General features: G+C 38.6%; 1 protein-coding gene across 1 annotated transcript in view; it reads right to left on the reverse strand.

The window, feature by feature from the left end:
• Nucleotides 1–10,440, reverse strand: part of LOC124125607 — a 149,611-nt gene extending 139,171 nt beyond the window's left edge. Inside the window, exons 1-8 of the mRNA XM_048387360.1 lie at nt 9,670–10,440; nt 9,215–9,412; nt 6,371–6,502; nt 5,110–5,253; nt 4,793–4,936; nt 3,759–3,902; nt 3,032–3,175; nt 2,636–2,773 (exon numbers count right to left, since the gene is read on the reverse strand). Coding sequence (XP_048243317.1) covers nt 2,636–2,773; nt 3,032–3,175; nt 3,759–3,902; nt 4,793–4,936; nt 5,110–5,253; nt 6,371–6,502; nt 9,215–9,412; nt 9,670–9,784 — 1,159 coding nt within the window. The 5' untranslated portion in view covers nt 9,785–10,440. The remainder of the gene's footprint in view (nt 1–2,635; nt 2,774–3,031; nt 3,176–3,758; nt 3,903–4,792; nt 4,937–5,109; nt 5,254–6,370; nt 6,503–9,214; nt 9,413–9,669) is intronic.
• Between the last annotated feature and the right edge of the window lie 8,306 nt (nt 10,441–18,746).

The following is an 18,746-nucleotide window of genomic DNA, read 5'->3' on the forward strand; positions in this document are numbered from 1 at the left end:
TTACGTCCTTTCAAGAAGACGGTCTTGTGAAAAAACGTATGAACCGACTTCTCGTCCAAAGGAAAAGCCGTATATCGTGTAAACGTCCAATTAAAAAAATATATATACATGTATATAATCGCAATCCATATATATATATATATATATACAAGTTTACAGATCATGTAAATTTGTCATGTCTATGTATTTCAGTTCACCGACTACATACAAAGGTGGTGTCACCATTATTGCAAACACCAGCTATAAATTAAATATAGAAAAATAAAAATACATTTATGTTAAGTCTCGTTGTATGAATATAATGGTAAAACTATTCACAGTTCACAGCAGGGGACATTGAGTTACAGCATAGTGTTAAGTTCTGACTCACCGCCAATGCTGAATCATGTGATCTGTTTGAAACAAAACCACGCATGCAGGAACATATGTTGTTTAATCAAGTATTCCGTTTCAATTCAGTGTTGCATTAACACAACTAATATAAATGCGTGCATAGCTAAAGTTGAACAAAACATACAATGTTAAGTTTTTGAAACCAGTTGTACAGCATATCGGCCAGCTTCAGGGCCTAAAAGTTACATTAGTGTAATTAGAATTAGAACATTAGTGTGATATTCTTTTTACTTTCCCGATGTATTAAGTGCCTGCCCACAAGTTCCATGTTTGAAATATTGAAAGAAACCATAATTGAATTTCAAATGATATTATCGTCATCATGTGCATAAGATGTATCACATATATGCCTTATGCTAACAAAACTCTAATTGAACATAATTCACATTGTAACTGTGCCATGTAGTGTCCGAGTGTGTGAGGTCGCTTGCAGGATCAATAGACACCTAACGCTACAGAAATACGTAAATTAAGAATTTATTTATTGCAATTTTAAAACGTTAAAAAAGAGATAAATCTTAGAGTTGATGGGCAACTTTCCTGACTATAGGTACAAGTACCAATATATTATTTTGTTTAAACAGTAGGTTTGTCAATAGAAAGTCACTCAACTTTCCCGATCTCACTATATTCACCATCCGTTCCCCGTGACGTGTTGTCAAGGGTTTCATAGGTCCCTGCTCCGATAGAGTCGGACACGTCACATGACGTCAAAACAGTGGCATCACTTCCTAAATCTGTTTTGCCAGATGTAATCGTGCAGTATGTCTCTCCTTTCATCGTGGCGTCATATGAGACGGCATTGAGACTGTCGTATGGCCTAGTTTCTGGGCCAACGTCATCACTGGCCTGCGATCGTTCAGTTTGAGCGGTGGATACATTGGTTGGGTGCGATTCAGATGTCTTGTGATGGCATCTGGAACGTAAAGACATTCAAAGCTTGGTATAAACAAGTACATGAGAGACATAGACAGAATATCCAATATGACGTCATGTTCATTTTCAGGTATGATCCTATCTTTGGACGAAATAACATATTACATTAAAAAAAATAAATTTATCTTTGAAATATATATATTTTGATCAGAGTGACCATTTACCTATTCCTTCTCCTCCAGACAACAACACTGACGATGCCACCTAATACAGCACCAGCCACGAATGCCACTGCCACGGCAACTGCCAACTGGCTAGCGTTATATCCGGCTGCTTGTACACTCCTCAAGTCTTCTGAATACATGTACATAAAAGACAAGATCACTCAATGATTTAAGACATTTGTTTTACCATTTACTATTTTTACTATCTTGGTTAGTACACATGTGAGACAAATCTCGTTATATTTCGATAAATTTCCTATCATTTGCTTTGAATCATTAAATGAAGCCACCCTCGAAAACTAAAAGATTTATAAAATGACAACAATCAGATATCACAGATGAGGTGTTTGAGTTGGATTTAGGTTAAACGTCACGTTGCATTTTATTGTTCTTTATTGCCACGTGCATGTATGTTTGTGCTTGCGCGCATACGTGTGTGTCTTATTGTACTAGTCCGGATAATTGCATTTTTGAGAGTGCTAGCCCACTGAGATACCTTGTCGTTTGGTTTGACGTAGCCAAGGGGATCGATGAAAAACAGGAACACACATTTTAGTGTTTAACACGTGCCTACAATTCGGTTTTGCTATGACTGGATGAAACGCGATTGGACAAATACTTGTTGCACTTTCAGAAAGATTTATCGTCTTTGTCCAAATGGAAATTTGAATTTGTATTGAGATAACGGTATACAGAAAACTGAACCATATCTGTAAAACAGATTTTGCAAAAGATGATCCGATATATTCTAATGAAACAGGACAGGGTGTCTGTATTATTTCCCAGGCACATTGATATTTGAGACGATCAGATTTCTAAGAAAAAGAGATAAATGAGAACACAAGAATGCTACTGTTTCAAAATCGTACGGCTGTCATAACAAACCATGTTCATCACACATGATTCATTACAAAGTATTGAGGAGAAGTTTTCTATCTTTCCAACTGAAAACGATGTAGCGCATCGATAGCATTACCTTTCACTTTCCACTGCTCTTCACACTTCTATCCCAACCTTTGATGCTGCATTTCTCTATTTTACAGATAATCAAAACCTTTTTAACACAAAATACCTTGCTATATTACCGTCCAGCCACTGCCAACTCTTCACTCACAGCTTTAGCTTCCTGTTGACATAGTTACCTGTACAGTCCGCTCCTGTCCATCCTGTCACACACCCGCAGTCACAGTGCCCTGTTGAGTAACATGAAGAGTCCCCCACACAGTGTCTGGAGGAACAGGTCTTGTCACAGTTAGCTCCGTAACGTCCAATGTCACAGACTGGAACAATATTGTGTAAACATGAAACTGCCATATGAATTGTACCCGACATGGACAATATAAATGGATTTAAGTAATAGTTCATCTCAATACGTTACATATGTCAAAGATATACTCAGAGCATATTCGTATCGTTTTTAATAGTTGTTATATGGCTGGAATATTGCCGATGCGACTGTCAATACTCACTCACGTCGAGAAATACACGTTTGATATATATTCCTATGTTTAACTCCAACTGTTAACAACGATAATCACCTTCTCTGCAGTCGTCACCCATCCACCCTGGCTCACACCCGGAAACACATGTCCCTCGTACGTGATCACATGGCGAGTCTCCTGCACACTTCCTGTCAGTACAAGAGTTGTTGCAGTTCTGTCCATAGCTTCCATTTGAGCATGCTGTGAAGATGTAACAATGTCACGAACATATTGGAACCCTTTTGCTAAATATTGTTATGCCTATTATCAAATTCAAAATATCAGTTATGTGCATTTTCGTCACATGTGGAATTTAATTAAAAAGGTTATTTTCAAAGGGAAATTTACTTGATATCAGTGTCCTTAAGAGATAGTCTTGTTACCTATACTTTTCATAAGAGGCGACTGTGAAAGGGTAGTAAGAGTCTAGTCCAGACTCAATTACAGACAAGCGAACGTCATAAAGGTGAAATAGTGCTAATACAATACAAAACCTGGTTCTAGCTTAATATGATTTGTTACAACACAAAATATGATTGGTTATAACGTTCTGCGTGATTTCGAAACGGCTCATTGTTTTGAACATGTTATAGTAGGTTCCTTTTGTAAAGCATACATTTTGATGAATGCTGTTTTTTATTGTCTTAATGCTTGTTCAAACCCCAATGGTTGGGTACATCACTATTTGCACCAAAAGTTATTTAAACGACCACATGTTATGAAAGCTAATAACACCATTGAGAGATTGTCAGTAAAACGTTAAAATGGTTATTCAGATGGTCACCTTCCCTACAGTCTTCACCCATCCAACCTGTCGCACACCCGGAAACACATGTCCCTCTTATGTGATCACATGGCGAGTCCCCAGCACACTTCCTGTCAGGACACGAGTTATTGCAGTTCTGTCCATAGCTGCCATTTGAGCACCCTGCGGAGCAATCTTAATGTCATGAACAGAGTATATTTATTGCTATGTTTATAATAATAATGCTAATATTGTAATGATAACTACCAGTTTAAAACGTATTTAACATCGGTCCAATGTTCAGAAAAAACAGTATAAACAGAATATGAAATGTTTACTAAATGGGTATTGGTTACAATGTATGAATAATCTGTTTCTGTACATCTCAAACTTAAGCCATGACCAGGCACCATACAGGGGTGAAATAGAGTTGAACATAGTGTTTGGTGGATTAAATTTTGTTTTAACATGTTTTTATAGTAGGATCAATTAGTATCTTTGTGATTTGCATTGTAGAACACACGTGGGTTGGACAAAATGATGCATTCTTTTGAATTTCATGCTGGAACATTTGGCCAATTTATGTTAAACATTTTTCTTCGTACATGTCCCCGCAACCTATGCTTGTCGTATGAGGCGACCATGACAGGGTGATAATGCTTGGTGTTCAGATTGACAGCGGGACATAGTACCCAATGGCGTGAGACATTGCTCCAAATATCAGTTAATGGTTTGTCTGGTACAGATTGAAATGATTAAAGGCAAACGTCATATAGGTGGAATAAAACTTATGCAGCCCTCATCTTCTTGCAAATATCTCGGCGTGCAACGATTTCAATTCGACTCGAGATAAAGGCTTCATTACAAGGTACATTTATTTTAATGAATACTGTTTTTATACTTCAAACCTCGTATATTTACAGACGGTTGTCAGCGGTTGCTTACACCACTAAATGCTAAAGATAGGTATTCGTTCTTCACAAGTATTATTAATACTACCACATGTTTTAAAGGCTAATAACACTGTTGGAAGATTGTCAGTAATACGTTAAAATGGTTATTAAGATGGTCACCTTCTCTGCAGTCTTCACCCATCCACCCTGGCGCACAGCCGGAAACACATGTCCCGTTTATGTGACCACAGGTCGAATCTCCAGCACACTTTCTGTCAGTACACGAGTTATGGCAGTTCTGTCCATAGCTTCCATTTGAGCACACTGTGGAGAAGTAACAATGTCATTTACATATTACAAATAGCAGCGTATTAAGTGTTCTATTTATGGCTAGATATGTATGTTAAGTCACTTGTAAAGGAGAGTCAGTAGCCTTTACAATTGAATACACTTTCGACATGTTTGAATGTCTTAAAAATGTAAACTATGATAATTACCCTCCATGCAGTCGTCACCCATCCATCCAGCTTTACACCCAGAAACACATGTCCCGCTCATGTGATCACATGGCGAGTCTCCTGCACAATTCCTATGAGTGCACATGTTGCTGCACTTCGGCCCATAGCTTCCATTTGAGCATACTGTGGAGCAAGCACCAAGTCATAAACACATTACCTAGAGGAGATTTCGAGTGAAATATCATGTTTCTCTCATCGAGTTACGGTTGAAAAGGAGAAATATTGGCGTAACCACTAGTGAAAATATATCCTGTTCCCCCGCCACGGGATATCTTCGTATCCTGTCCTATATATTATATATTTTTTGTGTAGTTATCTTCGGGAAAATCAACGTATTTCATTAAAAATGTAAAACCTTAAAAGAAAAATTATCCCTACACTGGGACGGTTCACCACACCTTGTATTTGCGACTTAAAAAGTAGTTTCGTGTTTGCAAAATCCAAAAAACCTATTAACAAAAGTAACAAAACATATTTTGGGTAACTAAAATTTTGTACCATACATGTATAGATATGACTATATACAAAATCCTCTTCAACCCAAAATATTCTTGAAAACTCCGAGACCACTGTTGGAATACACGCTGGTGAAGTAACATTCGGTTGACGAGTTTAAAATTAACATTTACAGTTTATAACGAAATATTTTCAAGAGAATAACAAACGGCATGAAGCAACATTAACTCCAGAAATGACTATCTGTCATTATTTAGCCTTGTCTTTATATGTCAAACATGCTATTTCTCTTAAAAACATGTTTGGAGGCTCAAATTGGTCTTTTTAAAACCAATGATCTGGCTTGTCTGACTGTTTACTGTGTGTGTATACTTTGAAATACTTACTGAAAGGTCTCATGAAATAAATCATTTACATTTCATAGTTCACCTTACAGTTCCTCAAAATACAATAACTGTAAATAAAAGTGACAAAATCCACTGAAACATTTTACGATTTCGACAATACCTTGAGCATGTGTTCATGAATCACTATGAACTAGTGCTGATTACAGGTTTTTGCTGAAAGGTGAGCATATCCTGCCCCATCAGTGGCACCCGGTATCCAGGATACACACCACTGACGGCGACCCCTCGCCTGTATCACTTCTGTCTCGCTGCCACCCTAGTCTACAGTCTCCAGGACACACACCACTGACTGAATCTCCTCACCTGTATCACACCTGTCTCCCTGACATCCTGGTCTACAGTCTCCAGGACACACACCACTGACTGAATCTCCTCACCTGTATCACACCTGTCTCCCTGCCACCCGGGTCTACAGTCTCCAGGACACACACCACTGACTGGGTCACACGTTGCTTGGAAGCAATGGCAGAACTGATTGCAGCTATCGCCAAAGACTCCTGGACTGCAAACTTAAAATAGGATGATAGCTGCACTTCGACCCATAAGTTCCATTTGAGCACACTGTGGAGCAAGCACCAAGGCATAAACACATTAACCTAGAGGAGATTTCGAGTGAAATATCATGTTTCTCTCATCAGTGACGATTGAAAAATAGATATATTGGCGTAACCACTCGTGAAAATATATCCTTTTCCCCCGCCACGGCATATCTTCGTATCCTGTCCTATTTATTATATACTTTAAGTTATCTTCTGGAAAATCTATGTATTTCATAAAAATGTAAAACCTTGAAACGTAAATTATCCCTACCTGACACACTGGGACGGTTCACTACCCCTTGTATTTGCATAGTGTTTGAACATAGTTGTCATAAACACATTCCAAATATTAATATTTATGGTTTCAAGTGAAAAGCCAGAATCCCTTTTGTAGTTGTTCTTATTATGTGTAATCGTTCTGTTTCATTATTAACTACATATTTTTCAGTCTGTAACCCAATCATGTACATGTGGACAATGAGGACAACGGCATACTGAAAATCCACAACTCATAGGTCTCGAGACTAAGGGCAGAAAATTCAAAACTAATTCAACACAAATAACAAGTGTTTGTCCTGTTCCTCCTTAACCTCTTGTCCATTCCTACGAGTTTGTGATCGCATCTGCGGCCTCTGACTTTCATCATTTTTGGTTCTGCGACCTCAAGGTTTGGCAGTCTTACTTTATTTACTTCGACTAATGCGTCTGATTACAGTGGACTGCCAAAACATCAATCTTTTCACCTGTAGAGGCATGGGTAACAAAAATGTCCAGTGAAACATTAGAAGATGTTGTGCCCATCATATCGTTTAGTTATAGGAAGAGAAATACACTTTACTATTTATGTCCTTTTTTGTAATCAGGACACACAGGACAAACTGAATGTCCCCATCTGCATAACATCCTGTCTCCCTGTCACCCCTTTCTTGAGCCACAGATACTGCTGACTGAATTTCTTTGTCTTTATGTCAGCCTCGTCTAAGGGCCAGTAATGCGGATACACTCACGTGCCCCAGCCATCTTTGTCTACAGTCGCGTCCCCTACTTCATGCTTCACAGGGATCTAAGAAATACGTTTATACTAGAACGCTTTCTGTCAAGGCACCTTGTATCTGTGTTAATTTCTCTTCTCTCTTCAAAAAGGATGCTGTCATAATTACAACTGTCTTTATATGTCAAACATTCTATTTCTCTTAGACACGAATGTGTAAGACTTATATCTTGCTCCTATTTATATGGGCTGGAGGCCTTAAATGTAATTCACATCTTGACTTGACTACAGCCAACTCTGTGTTGTGTTTCCCTGATCCGTTTTATGTTTAAAAAAATCTTTGGGGGCTCAAATGTGTCTTTTTCAAACCAATGGTCTGACTTTGTCCAAATGTTTGCTGTGTATGTATACTTTGAAATACTTACTCAGAGGTCTCACGAAATAGATCATGTAAAAGTTCATTGTTTACCCTATTGCTCCTCAACAAACAATAACAGTAAATAAAAGTGACAAAAACTTTTCCATTATATTTTACAACTTCGACAATATCATGTCTCCCTGTAACCCTTGTCTCGAGTCTCAGATACATCTGACTGAATTTCTTTGGCTTTATGTCAGCCTCGTCTTAGGGCCAGTAATACGGATACACTCACGTGTCCGAGCCATCTATGTCTGCAGTTCTGTCATCGCTTCATTGGTCACAAGGATAAATCAAACAGTGACACTCTTTCTAGCCATAATTATGCTGTTGTCAGAATATAAAAACACACTGTAGCTTTACCTTGTAAACTGGTAAGCTCGGAGTCAGTATACTGTCTGGGTGGGGGTATTCATGTTTAACTGTGGAATGGTACCTCAGTAGGCTAGCACGACTAGTCCGGACTAGTACAAGCAGCCACACACACTCACACGACTGCACGCACGCAATACTTTACAAATGTTTGACCAAAATTTTAGAAGAAAAACGGAATAGCATAAAGAAAGGATAAGAAAATGACAAGTGAAATCGTCCCCGAACAAAAAATCTACCACTTGGGTTAAAACATTTCCGGTGTTTGACGCACTGTGCAATTTCACTGATTGGGCGGTGGCCATTCTGCCATCCTCCACCTCGGTTTCTTTAAATCGCATTACAAGGCTTAGTTTCTCTCTGATCCTTCGTTTACAGTGCCCACAACGTTTGATTAACATTAAAAGCAACACTTCTAGATTTGCTCTGGGTTGCTTCCTGGCGTATCTGTATTGCTGATAAGCATCACAAGATGGAGCATATAGTAAACGCTGAAACCAAGCTATCAGATCAGCCAATGAAACCCTTTGTCCCGCACTGCTGCACCGTTGTGCCGTTAGCTTTAGTCCATTTATATATATGTTTTGGAATCCGATTAAGCACTTTCACAAAGGAGCATCGCAATCAATGTTTTCACTTTACGTGCACTTTAAGAGAGCAAACATGACAAAAGTCACAGTCATTGAATATTTATAGAAATACCCACGAGGTAGAAGTGATTACGGACAATATGTCACTCGTGAAATTAATGTTTTAAGTTCCGAGCTTTAGTATTATCTAGAGATCAAATATATGCTTATTAAAAGGCAGTGCCAATGCACAGTTAACTATTATAATATACTAAATAATATACCAGTATATTGCCTACGCACAGATGCCTGCAATGAGCAATTATCCATACCATTAATCTCCACCTCACACAGATTTAGCCCTGTGCTGTGTGTGATGGTGAAGTATCTCCCTGTGCCGTCACACGTCACGTCGTACACGCTGTTGTTTGTTTTAGCTGCGTCATTCGGGAAGGTGTAGCATGTGACGCCGGGTATGGAGCTGCTGGAGTTACTCAGGGAGAGGACAGCTGTCCTGATCAACTGAGGATCTAAAACATGCAATGAAAGAAATGATTTAATGACGGAGGGTGACTGGGTGCTCTTTAACAATAACAAATAGCTAATCACATGGCACTTGATATGATTCAGTTCACCTATCATCTTGTTGCTGGAACGTGTGGACGTCAAATAACACAATGGCACCACATTCAGTTGAAATGTGACAGAAACACGTTGTTCCTGATCGGCGTGTACTAAAATGTTTTGTAATATCCTGCAAATCAACGCTGCCTGAACTGATACATACAATTTACTCGGTTGTATATCCTGACGTCGTGTATCCTGTACGGCTGTCCCAGGTCAACTGTCCACGTAGGGTTAGGTGCCGTAGAATGAGAGTGAAAACAGGAGTCGCGGTACATATCCTGGTCCCGGTTCCCATCTACGGCTTTGTCTGCAGTCCAGCCTTTATCTTGTTCATAGTCAGTTGGGGGCGAAGATGCTGTCTTGTTGAAGGCAATGTTCTCTTGTACCAACAAGTACGAAGATAAATTAACTTTAACATTGCAATTTGTATGAGGGAAAAGTTGCTACTTAAATCCTAGGAAATTGATCTTGGTGGATCCAACAGATAAGTGATAACTGCAAAAGTAAATAGGGGTTACTGTGACAGACATGCGGAAATTGTGAATGTGTGAAGGACATATCCCAAAGGACAAACACTTTTGTTAAAATATCAAAGATCCAATTTCAAACGATTACAAACATCATGTGATCAGTCGCGTTATGGTGTTAGCATCCGCGTAGCTTAAAAATAGATATAACTAGTGGTAGACTCTGAAAGGTTTAATATACAAACTATGGGGTGAGTGTGGTGTCATCTATTTGGATGAATAAATGGGATGAAAGGCTTTCAAACATTTTTGATTTTTTACAGGATGTTGCTACGAGGTGATTCCCTATGTTCAAACACGAAGGTTAACCCACAAATCGGTTCTTGCAGACCTAAATTGCGACATCAGTAATTAATCACACAAGATCATTGAATAGTTACCACATTATATTGAAACAAACATGATTAAGTTTATCTCCACAAGAGGCAACACAATAGGTCAAATAACTGGCAGGAGCAATGGATAACAGGACCTATAATAAGTCAGTGCACCTATGAATATCTTGCATAAAGTCACTGTCAAATATCTTGAATGTGAAAAAAGATAGGAAAAATTAAAGCTGCGGTAGGTAGTCAGTGTTTTCAGATTGGTATCCCGTCGACGCTGGGCACCTATATACATAAGACGCAAGTCAGATCGTAGAAGGCCTCTCTCTCTCTCTCTCTCTCTCTCTCTCTCCCTCCCCCCCCCTCTCTCTCTCTCTCTCTCACACACGCACACTTTTGGCAAGAAAATTCACCTCTCTGACAGGTTTGCCCATTCCCATCAAACCATCCAGGATCACAGGCACCGTTGCAGACTCCGGTTTTCTGGTTACAGGGAGGAGTACAGTGGCAGGAGTAGCTACAGGTGTCTCCGAACTTTCCTCCTGGGCAGCTGGTACCTGTATTATGTACAACGAGCTTAGATCAGGTGAATATTCAAATTTCATTTTCAAATGTTTATTGTATAAAAGGCTATTGACCGACATAATCGAAGATCATATTATTAGGTATAATATGTTCACGATTCTTTTAAGTATGTTAATGTTCTGCTCAATAGCAGATTCCCAACATATTTTAATTCTTGATAATTTGTGGTTGCCATAAGGCGAATCAATCGTTGTACTGATTGTCGAATTAATATTTATTTGGTATGTATTGCCTTCGGGGGCTTTTTAAGGATGGATCCGGACTGTTGAGACAGCGAGGAATGGACACCTATCCAGAAGGCCAGATCAAGTAACAGACTCAGTATTGTAGATCCATGGCAATACGGCTGCATACATCATTTATCAAATACACATAACGTGCCTATAATGACTTATTGAAGTAATTACGCAGGAAATGACCCATACAAATTGTGTCAATTGTCCATGTGTACATGTGTACACGTGTACATGTATTACGTGTAGGAACGACAGCAGCTGAATGCGTTGCACGTGGTCTTGGTATTTATATATATGCCCATGACTTCTGTGGACGAAACCAAGTTAGAGAAGAGATCTCTGGTTTTTACTTTATTCATGATTCAACAGTCTGTATATGGCAGAATTTACAACAACTATGTGAATTGCTTATTTGCGTTTCTTGAAGCTGTTGATGTGACAAATGCCAACTTCGAGTCACAGGTTCGAGACAGCGCAAGTATTTGTACCTGTACACGTAACATTTGATGACCACTTATTTCGCATTCACACAGAATGATCGGCTTAATTTTTTAATTACATATTTTGAAGTACATTATCAGAGGAATTTTCCCCATGTCCAGGCCACAATAAGAACATTTAAAGGTGACCGTTTCCATTTGACGCCAAATTTGACACTGCTCTTGTTAAATTTAAAGATGGGGGTCATGATCAATAGTCCAAGGTACCTTTGTTCTTCTGCAATATCATAATGAATATACAACACAAAACTGTTTAACAATCTCACTTATATTTTATTTTTTGACAGGTTGACATTTAGTTTCCATGCTAAACAATTATCATCGAAAATATTCCGTTGCTCTTGTAGCTAATCTACTTTATCAGAAATAAAAATATCATCAGCAGCAAACCTTAATAGAATCGTTTTTTGTAAATCTTTCAAAAATTATACTTCTCTTCGACATGTATCAAGACTTTCAGCAGCCAACTCATTAATAAAAAGTAACAATAAATTTGGCTTAATACACCCTGCTTCAGTCCAGGGATAGGCCAAGCAAACCACTCATTAAAACTACTGTTATTACCGTTATATCGTAGTACATAGACTGAATCATAATCAAAATTAATAGGTAGACCATATTTTTCGAGAACATGCGTACGTTGTTTTCTGCCTACAAAATCAAATGCATTTTTGAAAAAAGACGTAGGGAACGTTAAGTTTACTTAAAATATTCTTGTATACCAGCAGTCAGTGTGAACAAGTATGTCCGGGCGTAAAAACCTGCTTGTCTGTTACATATTTTGTTATTATTTTTGGACGAAGATTTTAATCTACAGTTTTACCCTTCTGTGATGATAGTATACCATTTAGTATCTCTTGTTCTGTAATTGAGGACTCCAGTTCATTATGGGGGGCAGCTTTATCCATAGCATCATAACCTTCATTCAAACAAATCTTGAAGATATACGTACCAAATGTTTGGGCTAATATGTACAACACATGTGTATGAATTTAACTTGCTTCTAAAATAATTGACTGTTATCAAGTGATCTCTCAAAGTTATGTAGCGACTTTTTCTTCAGTGAAGTACATGCATATCTAGTGATTGTACAGTGTATATCTATTACGAAAATGATTAGAGAAGCTGAACTTTACACATTTCGTACTTTTATAGTAAGGATAAGAAGTTATGGATAAACAACTTCTTTATTACTATTAAGAGCGACGTTCCGGTGTAGGTTCTAACACCGTTATCAAGCAAGTGATGATAACGGTCTTAGAACCTACACCGAAACGTTGCTCTTAATTGTTTGCCCCCTGTTTACTATTATGTTATTCTATAGTATACGATTATCCCGTTAAACATCTCTGAGAAGACATAGCATTCCACTTCAATGTAGAGGCAGCTTGTAACAAAGCTTGGCCATACTTCTGCACAAGTGTCAAGTAGCACATATTATGTGAGAATTCAAAGTATTACAGAACTCCTAACATCGACACTCGTCCTTCGTTTCCACCTGGATGCCGTTGTTACAAAGCGAATTAAGCTTTAAGGTGATCGTAACTTCCATACCTTAACACAGACTCACGAAAGTCGTAGCGCTGAGGTTGTTTTGAACAACGACAGCCAGGACATTAATTAATTAAGACAGTTTTTTCTTACACGTATGTCTGACAACATGGTGTCTCTCGCGTCCAGTCTGAAATATGATGTAAAAAGAAATGCCATTTGGAAGAGGAGGCTCTTGACTAACCAAAACACAGATATGATAGCAAGTGATGCACAGAAATGTGACGTAGGTAGGTTTTAGACATCAATCTATCATCATTCAACCTTGTATAAACATCAATGATCTGCATGTATAAAACCTACCTACTTCACTTTTTTGTACATGTAATGTTCTTTGATAAACGGCTTCTCGACTTCACAGTGTAGTATATTTCCGGTTTCATGTTTGCTTCCTGACAGATAGAACATATCCAACAGGACCAGACTTAGAAGATATAAACTTCATTTCTATACTTTTCCCAAACAGAAGCAAAATATTATGCATGGAGTATGTGTGGAACGGAAGAGGAATTGGAACGGAAGAGGAATTGTAAGAAGAAGTATAACTTTGAACCAAACAAACTATGTGATGATCGGTTCAACTGAAGGTTACCAAGGATATTAATCTTTAAATGTCATGATCTGTTTTGAGTCATTTAGTGATTTATATGCAGTTTGTGTTTGTTATGGTATGTGATTTATTATCTCTATGTCGATGTATTCATGATCATTGTCCTGTAAGCATCAAACCGGTGATCATCTGTGTCATGTTAATCTGATAATCCATGTCCAAAGCAGGGAGGCATTCGTCAAACATATATTGTATGTGTTTGGTTCTTCATGCATGTTTTACAAAGAAAGGTGACTCAGTGCTTCCATCTAAGAATGTAATAACGGAACCAATGAACCACTTGTTCAGAAAGCAAATGTGCAGGAGATTCGTCTTGTGATCATGTGAGAGGAAAATGCATTTCTGGATGCATATCTGGATGGAAGGGTGAAGACTGTACCACGGGTAAAGACATAGTTTAGTCGCCTTGCACACATACACAGCGTTTTATGGCTACATGCAAGTACCGATTACTTATTTATGAGTCAAGTAATCTAAATCAAATTAGTAAACAATCGGCTCGTGATCACGTATAATTTAAACATCACAGTTATCGCTTATAACTTACTTAAGCACTTGACTTGCATTGCATGTAATACAGTTGGAGAATACCATATATACTACTCAAAGTGTGCGGAGGATCACCACTTTTAAAGTGTATTGTGTGCATCTGTTGAAATAGCCAAAGACAGCATTGCGTGAAGACATATTTAATGAACAAAAATCCGTTGTCATGTACCACACAATGCCAGCAAAAAACATGTGACCAATAATCAATCAGATCACAGGTCAAATGGGGAGAATCTGACCAAAACTGAAACGACTAAAAACAACAACACAAAAACGAATGCGTTGTCCAAAACCACAACAACAACCTCAGTTGCACGTACATGATCCATGTGATGCGATCATAGCCTGGCACAACCGTTGTTGTATGGCCAACAAGTGTCTGGATGGTTTCTAGCAAATTTTCCTCCCCGTCTGTAAGGGCATTGCCAAGTTCCCGTAGAGTTGTCAGGGCATCGTGAGGAGGCGATCTGCAGCACGTTCCACATGTATTCGATAAAGTTAAAGTCTGGTGACTGGTTTGGCCACATCGGAGTTTTCTTGCACAAAGTAGGCATCAACGACCCATGCACGATGAGGTCGTACATTAACGTACATGAGGATGATTTCCTGTCCGAATACACCAGCATAAGATCTCACATACACATCCAGAATGTCATCTCTGTAGCACACACCTTTCATCGTGCCCCGATGGAGGAGTTTGAGATCGGTTCTTTAAGCTCACCTGATCCAACCTCAAATCATATGCATGCATGAATTTGATTCCAATTGACCCGACATCACAGGCAGGCACGTTTGGATTGGGTTGAAGATCACATCCATTGGATAGACCAGGCCAGATAGATAGACTAGGCTCCTGTACTTTTCACTGATGAATAGAGATGCTGTCTAGACTTCACAGATCGCCGTATCCGAATTCTGTGAGATATATTTCAAGATTATTCCATCTCAGCCGAACATTCCACAATTGAAGGGGCTCAGACTCTGTGAAGTCTAGACAGTGCCTGTGATGTCGGGTCATTGGGATTCTAATTCATGCCCTCCATGATCAGATCAGCCTCATTAAGATAAATACCCACCGTCTGAGTAAAAACGTTACCGAAAATGGCAGGTCATTTCTAAGTGTGGTGGCAATTGTTGTTGTAATTGCCACGGTTCTTTATTGAATTAATAAGGATTATTTCACTCGTCTACATGATTTTCTATACTCTTCATAAAGAAACCAAGGACGCAACACACTTCATACAATTTGATTGATTTATTACTGCGACCTCGTCGTCGTTGGCCCCGTAGAAAACATTGTAAGGATTCATGAGTACATCACACATCATCGCAAACATACAGTTTCACTCTGACAAGTTCAATGTGTATGACAGTCGCAATGGCTAAGTTCTGACACACGTCACCGCATAGCATTCTTCATTTCATAGACACCCATGTCAAAACCACAGGCATGGTAATAAAAGCATCGAGCCACATTGTAAGGATTCATGACTACGTCACACGCAAGGCTGTAGTTAACATTTTTTGACAGGGGGAGGGGGCAACTATTTGTACAAGTATCACTTGTCCCCAACTTGATTCAATTAAAACGGTTTTCTATAAAAATCCAATCCCCCCCCCCCCCCCCCCCCCCCCTATTGTTTAGCAAGAATAAATACCAGGCTTCCAATAAAGTGTTGGATAAGAGCGAAAGCACCCCCCCCCCCCCCCCCCCCCAAAAAAAAATAAATATATACTTGACCGTTTGTGTCATTATATCTTATTTTTTTCTTGATCATATGCATGGTACTAGGTCAGTGTGCAGAGATGAGTACTGTATTTGTACATGTGTATTTACATTGTAAATGTCTCGGTGCAAAAGTACTTAATACCTCATTCAACAAAATACTAGTCACAAAGTTCAGTAATACTGCTCAACATGCCTTAGTCCTTTGGGACACACGTCACATATACTGTCAAACAGAGCGTTGCATATTAACTTTCCATTTCACATTCTTCCTATCAGTGCAACATACTGCTTCCTTAACGTACATATTCGTTCCATGCACTGAAAATATAACTACTTTTTAATACGTTTTCTTCTTACGATTTCATATGATGGTTTATGGTCATATGGTTTACTGATTTCTATAAAATCAACAGGTTGGTCTGTATTTTGCAATTCATTCTTTTCTGAAAAGTAATATATACAAAAAAGTTAATTTTGCATTGTTGAAATCGTTGCTTTCATTGATGTACTTACTTACATTAATGCATCTATAATGGTGCCAAACAAAGCAGCAAATCTGTGTCACGCTGACTGCCTATCAGGGTGTGTTCCATAACATGACCTCTTAATTTCAAATGATTAAAAGTGACAAAGCATATTCTTTCAGAGTTGACTGTACCATATCACGAGCATGCGTTTATGAATGAAATCTTTACTTGGGAGTTTTTTAGCAAGTGTCGCATGGCACTCTTTGAAACCTTCGTGGAAAGAACGTGCTCGATTTACCTCAAAAGTTGTGAAAATGTAGGCACCAAAGGCTAGAGTTAATAGAATATTGCTCGACATACAAGGAACGTTGACGATTGGGAAGTCATTCCAAACAGATTCAAATGTCATTATTTGCTTCAATGTTGCTAACCTGGGATATATAATTATATGACACATCACCACTGCCTGTATCGATAGTTTACATCTCATACAAGACGGAAATATCATACTTGGGGAAAATTGGTAACCTGTGGAAATTTTGTGAAGAATGACAGCGTGTGACTGCTCAGAGAAGGATTAGAAATACGGCTTTTTAATTATGGAGATGAAGTAGGATTTAACGTTCCGTTCAAGGTTATTTCATTTACATATCATCGCGCATGCACGTGTGTTTCTGGCTGCTTGTACTAGTCCGGACCTTAACACGACCCAGGGTCCAGAACGGATCAAAACAACTTGTACCCTCGTTGTACGGACTGGCCATATAGCAATACGTGACCGGTCAGCCAGTCGACAAAAAACAAGATGTTTACTACAACTTACCTGCTACAAGTTGCATTAAACAGGCTGACAACACCACGCTGACAGTCGGTCGCCACACACCCATGTTGGACAACCAGGAAGTTGTTCCCCTTGTTTGCAAAACCGGGTCACCTATTGCAACACGGGTACATCTAGTACTGCACACCCTATAATAAACATGTAAACATCTGAAATGCATGTCTGTCTTTGTCCTTGATCACATAAATATACATAAGGCTCAGAATTCATATTTAAACAAACGTCTCATTTCGGTCAATTCGTCAAGGAAATATTTCATAAATGGAAGCGTATTAAAATTCATAACGTTGACACGTTTGTGACCAAGTAACATTTTCAGATGGTATGTTCTTGATGGGTGGCGCATTTACGATCACCGCATATGTCGAGACTTTTCATAAAGTGAGAAAAGTCTACCTTCATAAGTTTATGAATTGAAAACTGTTTTACATTAGTTGCATGAAAGAGATGCGCACAACAAGTGTCCTGTGTGTAGGGATCAGACACTCTCCCTCACTGTGTTATGGTACAAATGAGTCAGACAAACCATAATAATATAATCAATGAGACCGACACTCACGACTTTTGTATTATAGTAGTTGTATGGAGTCATTGGCGGCTGTCGACTAAATTGAGAGTTTGCAGCAGATGTTGCATACTTAATTTCTATGACAGTCATACATCCTTAATAGTGTGGATAGGTGAAGAGCATGCATACGGACCATGACTCAATGTGACTGCAAAGTGTGTATTTGAGCGTATCATGATCAAGCTGCAGTACACACATGGGTATGCAAGTTATCAGGAAAACACGCACAACTTCCTTCTAGTGTTAGATAAAAGTAATAATGTCATGATAATACATTATGAAGACTTGGCTATTTGAGTTCGTTATCAGATTGAGGTACGATAATGTTTAAAACTCGCAGTGAAAGGCTGTATATTACAACATAATGTGATTAAGTCTCCCTGAATATGAAAGAGAACAAATCTACTTCCCTGTGGCATTCTAAGGTGTACCTCTACTGATGGTTGTAAGTTACAACTTACTCATTGTGCATATCCCAAAGGATAGTCATACCCATACATCAGCTGCCAACTGCTACAGAAAGAGCGATTACCAACAATGTTTAGTTGCATGTTATATATAATGGATACCATTAATAGTTTTCTAAAACAATAAACTTATAAATGAGTTCCATATGTTCTGAGACAGTTCTTATTGCAATGTTCCATAGCTGCACTTACTTACATTACTGTATGTTAAGTGATACCCACCGAACAGCAACTCTGTGTGACATAGGGATGTGTACCATTGACATTCATTGACACATGAA

Source organism: Haliotis rufescens, unplaced genomic scaffold (genome assembly GCF_023055435.1).
Source record: "Haliotis rufescens isolate VD_foot unplaced genomic scaffold, xgHalRufe1.0.p SCAF_7, whole genome shotgun sequence".
Taxonomy (NCBI): Eukaryota; Metazoa; Mollusca; class Gastropoda; order Lepetellida; family Haliotidae; genus Haliotis; species Haliotis rufescens.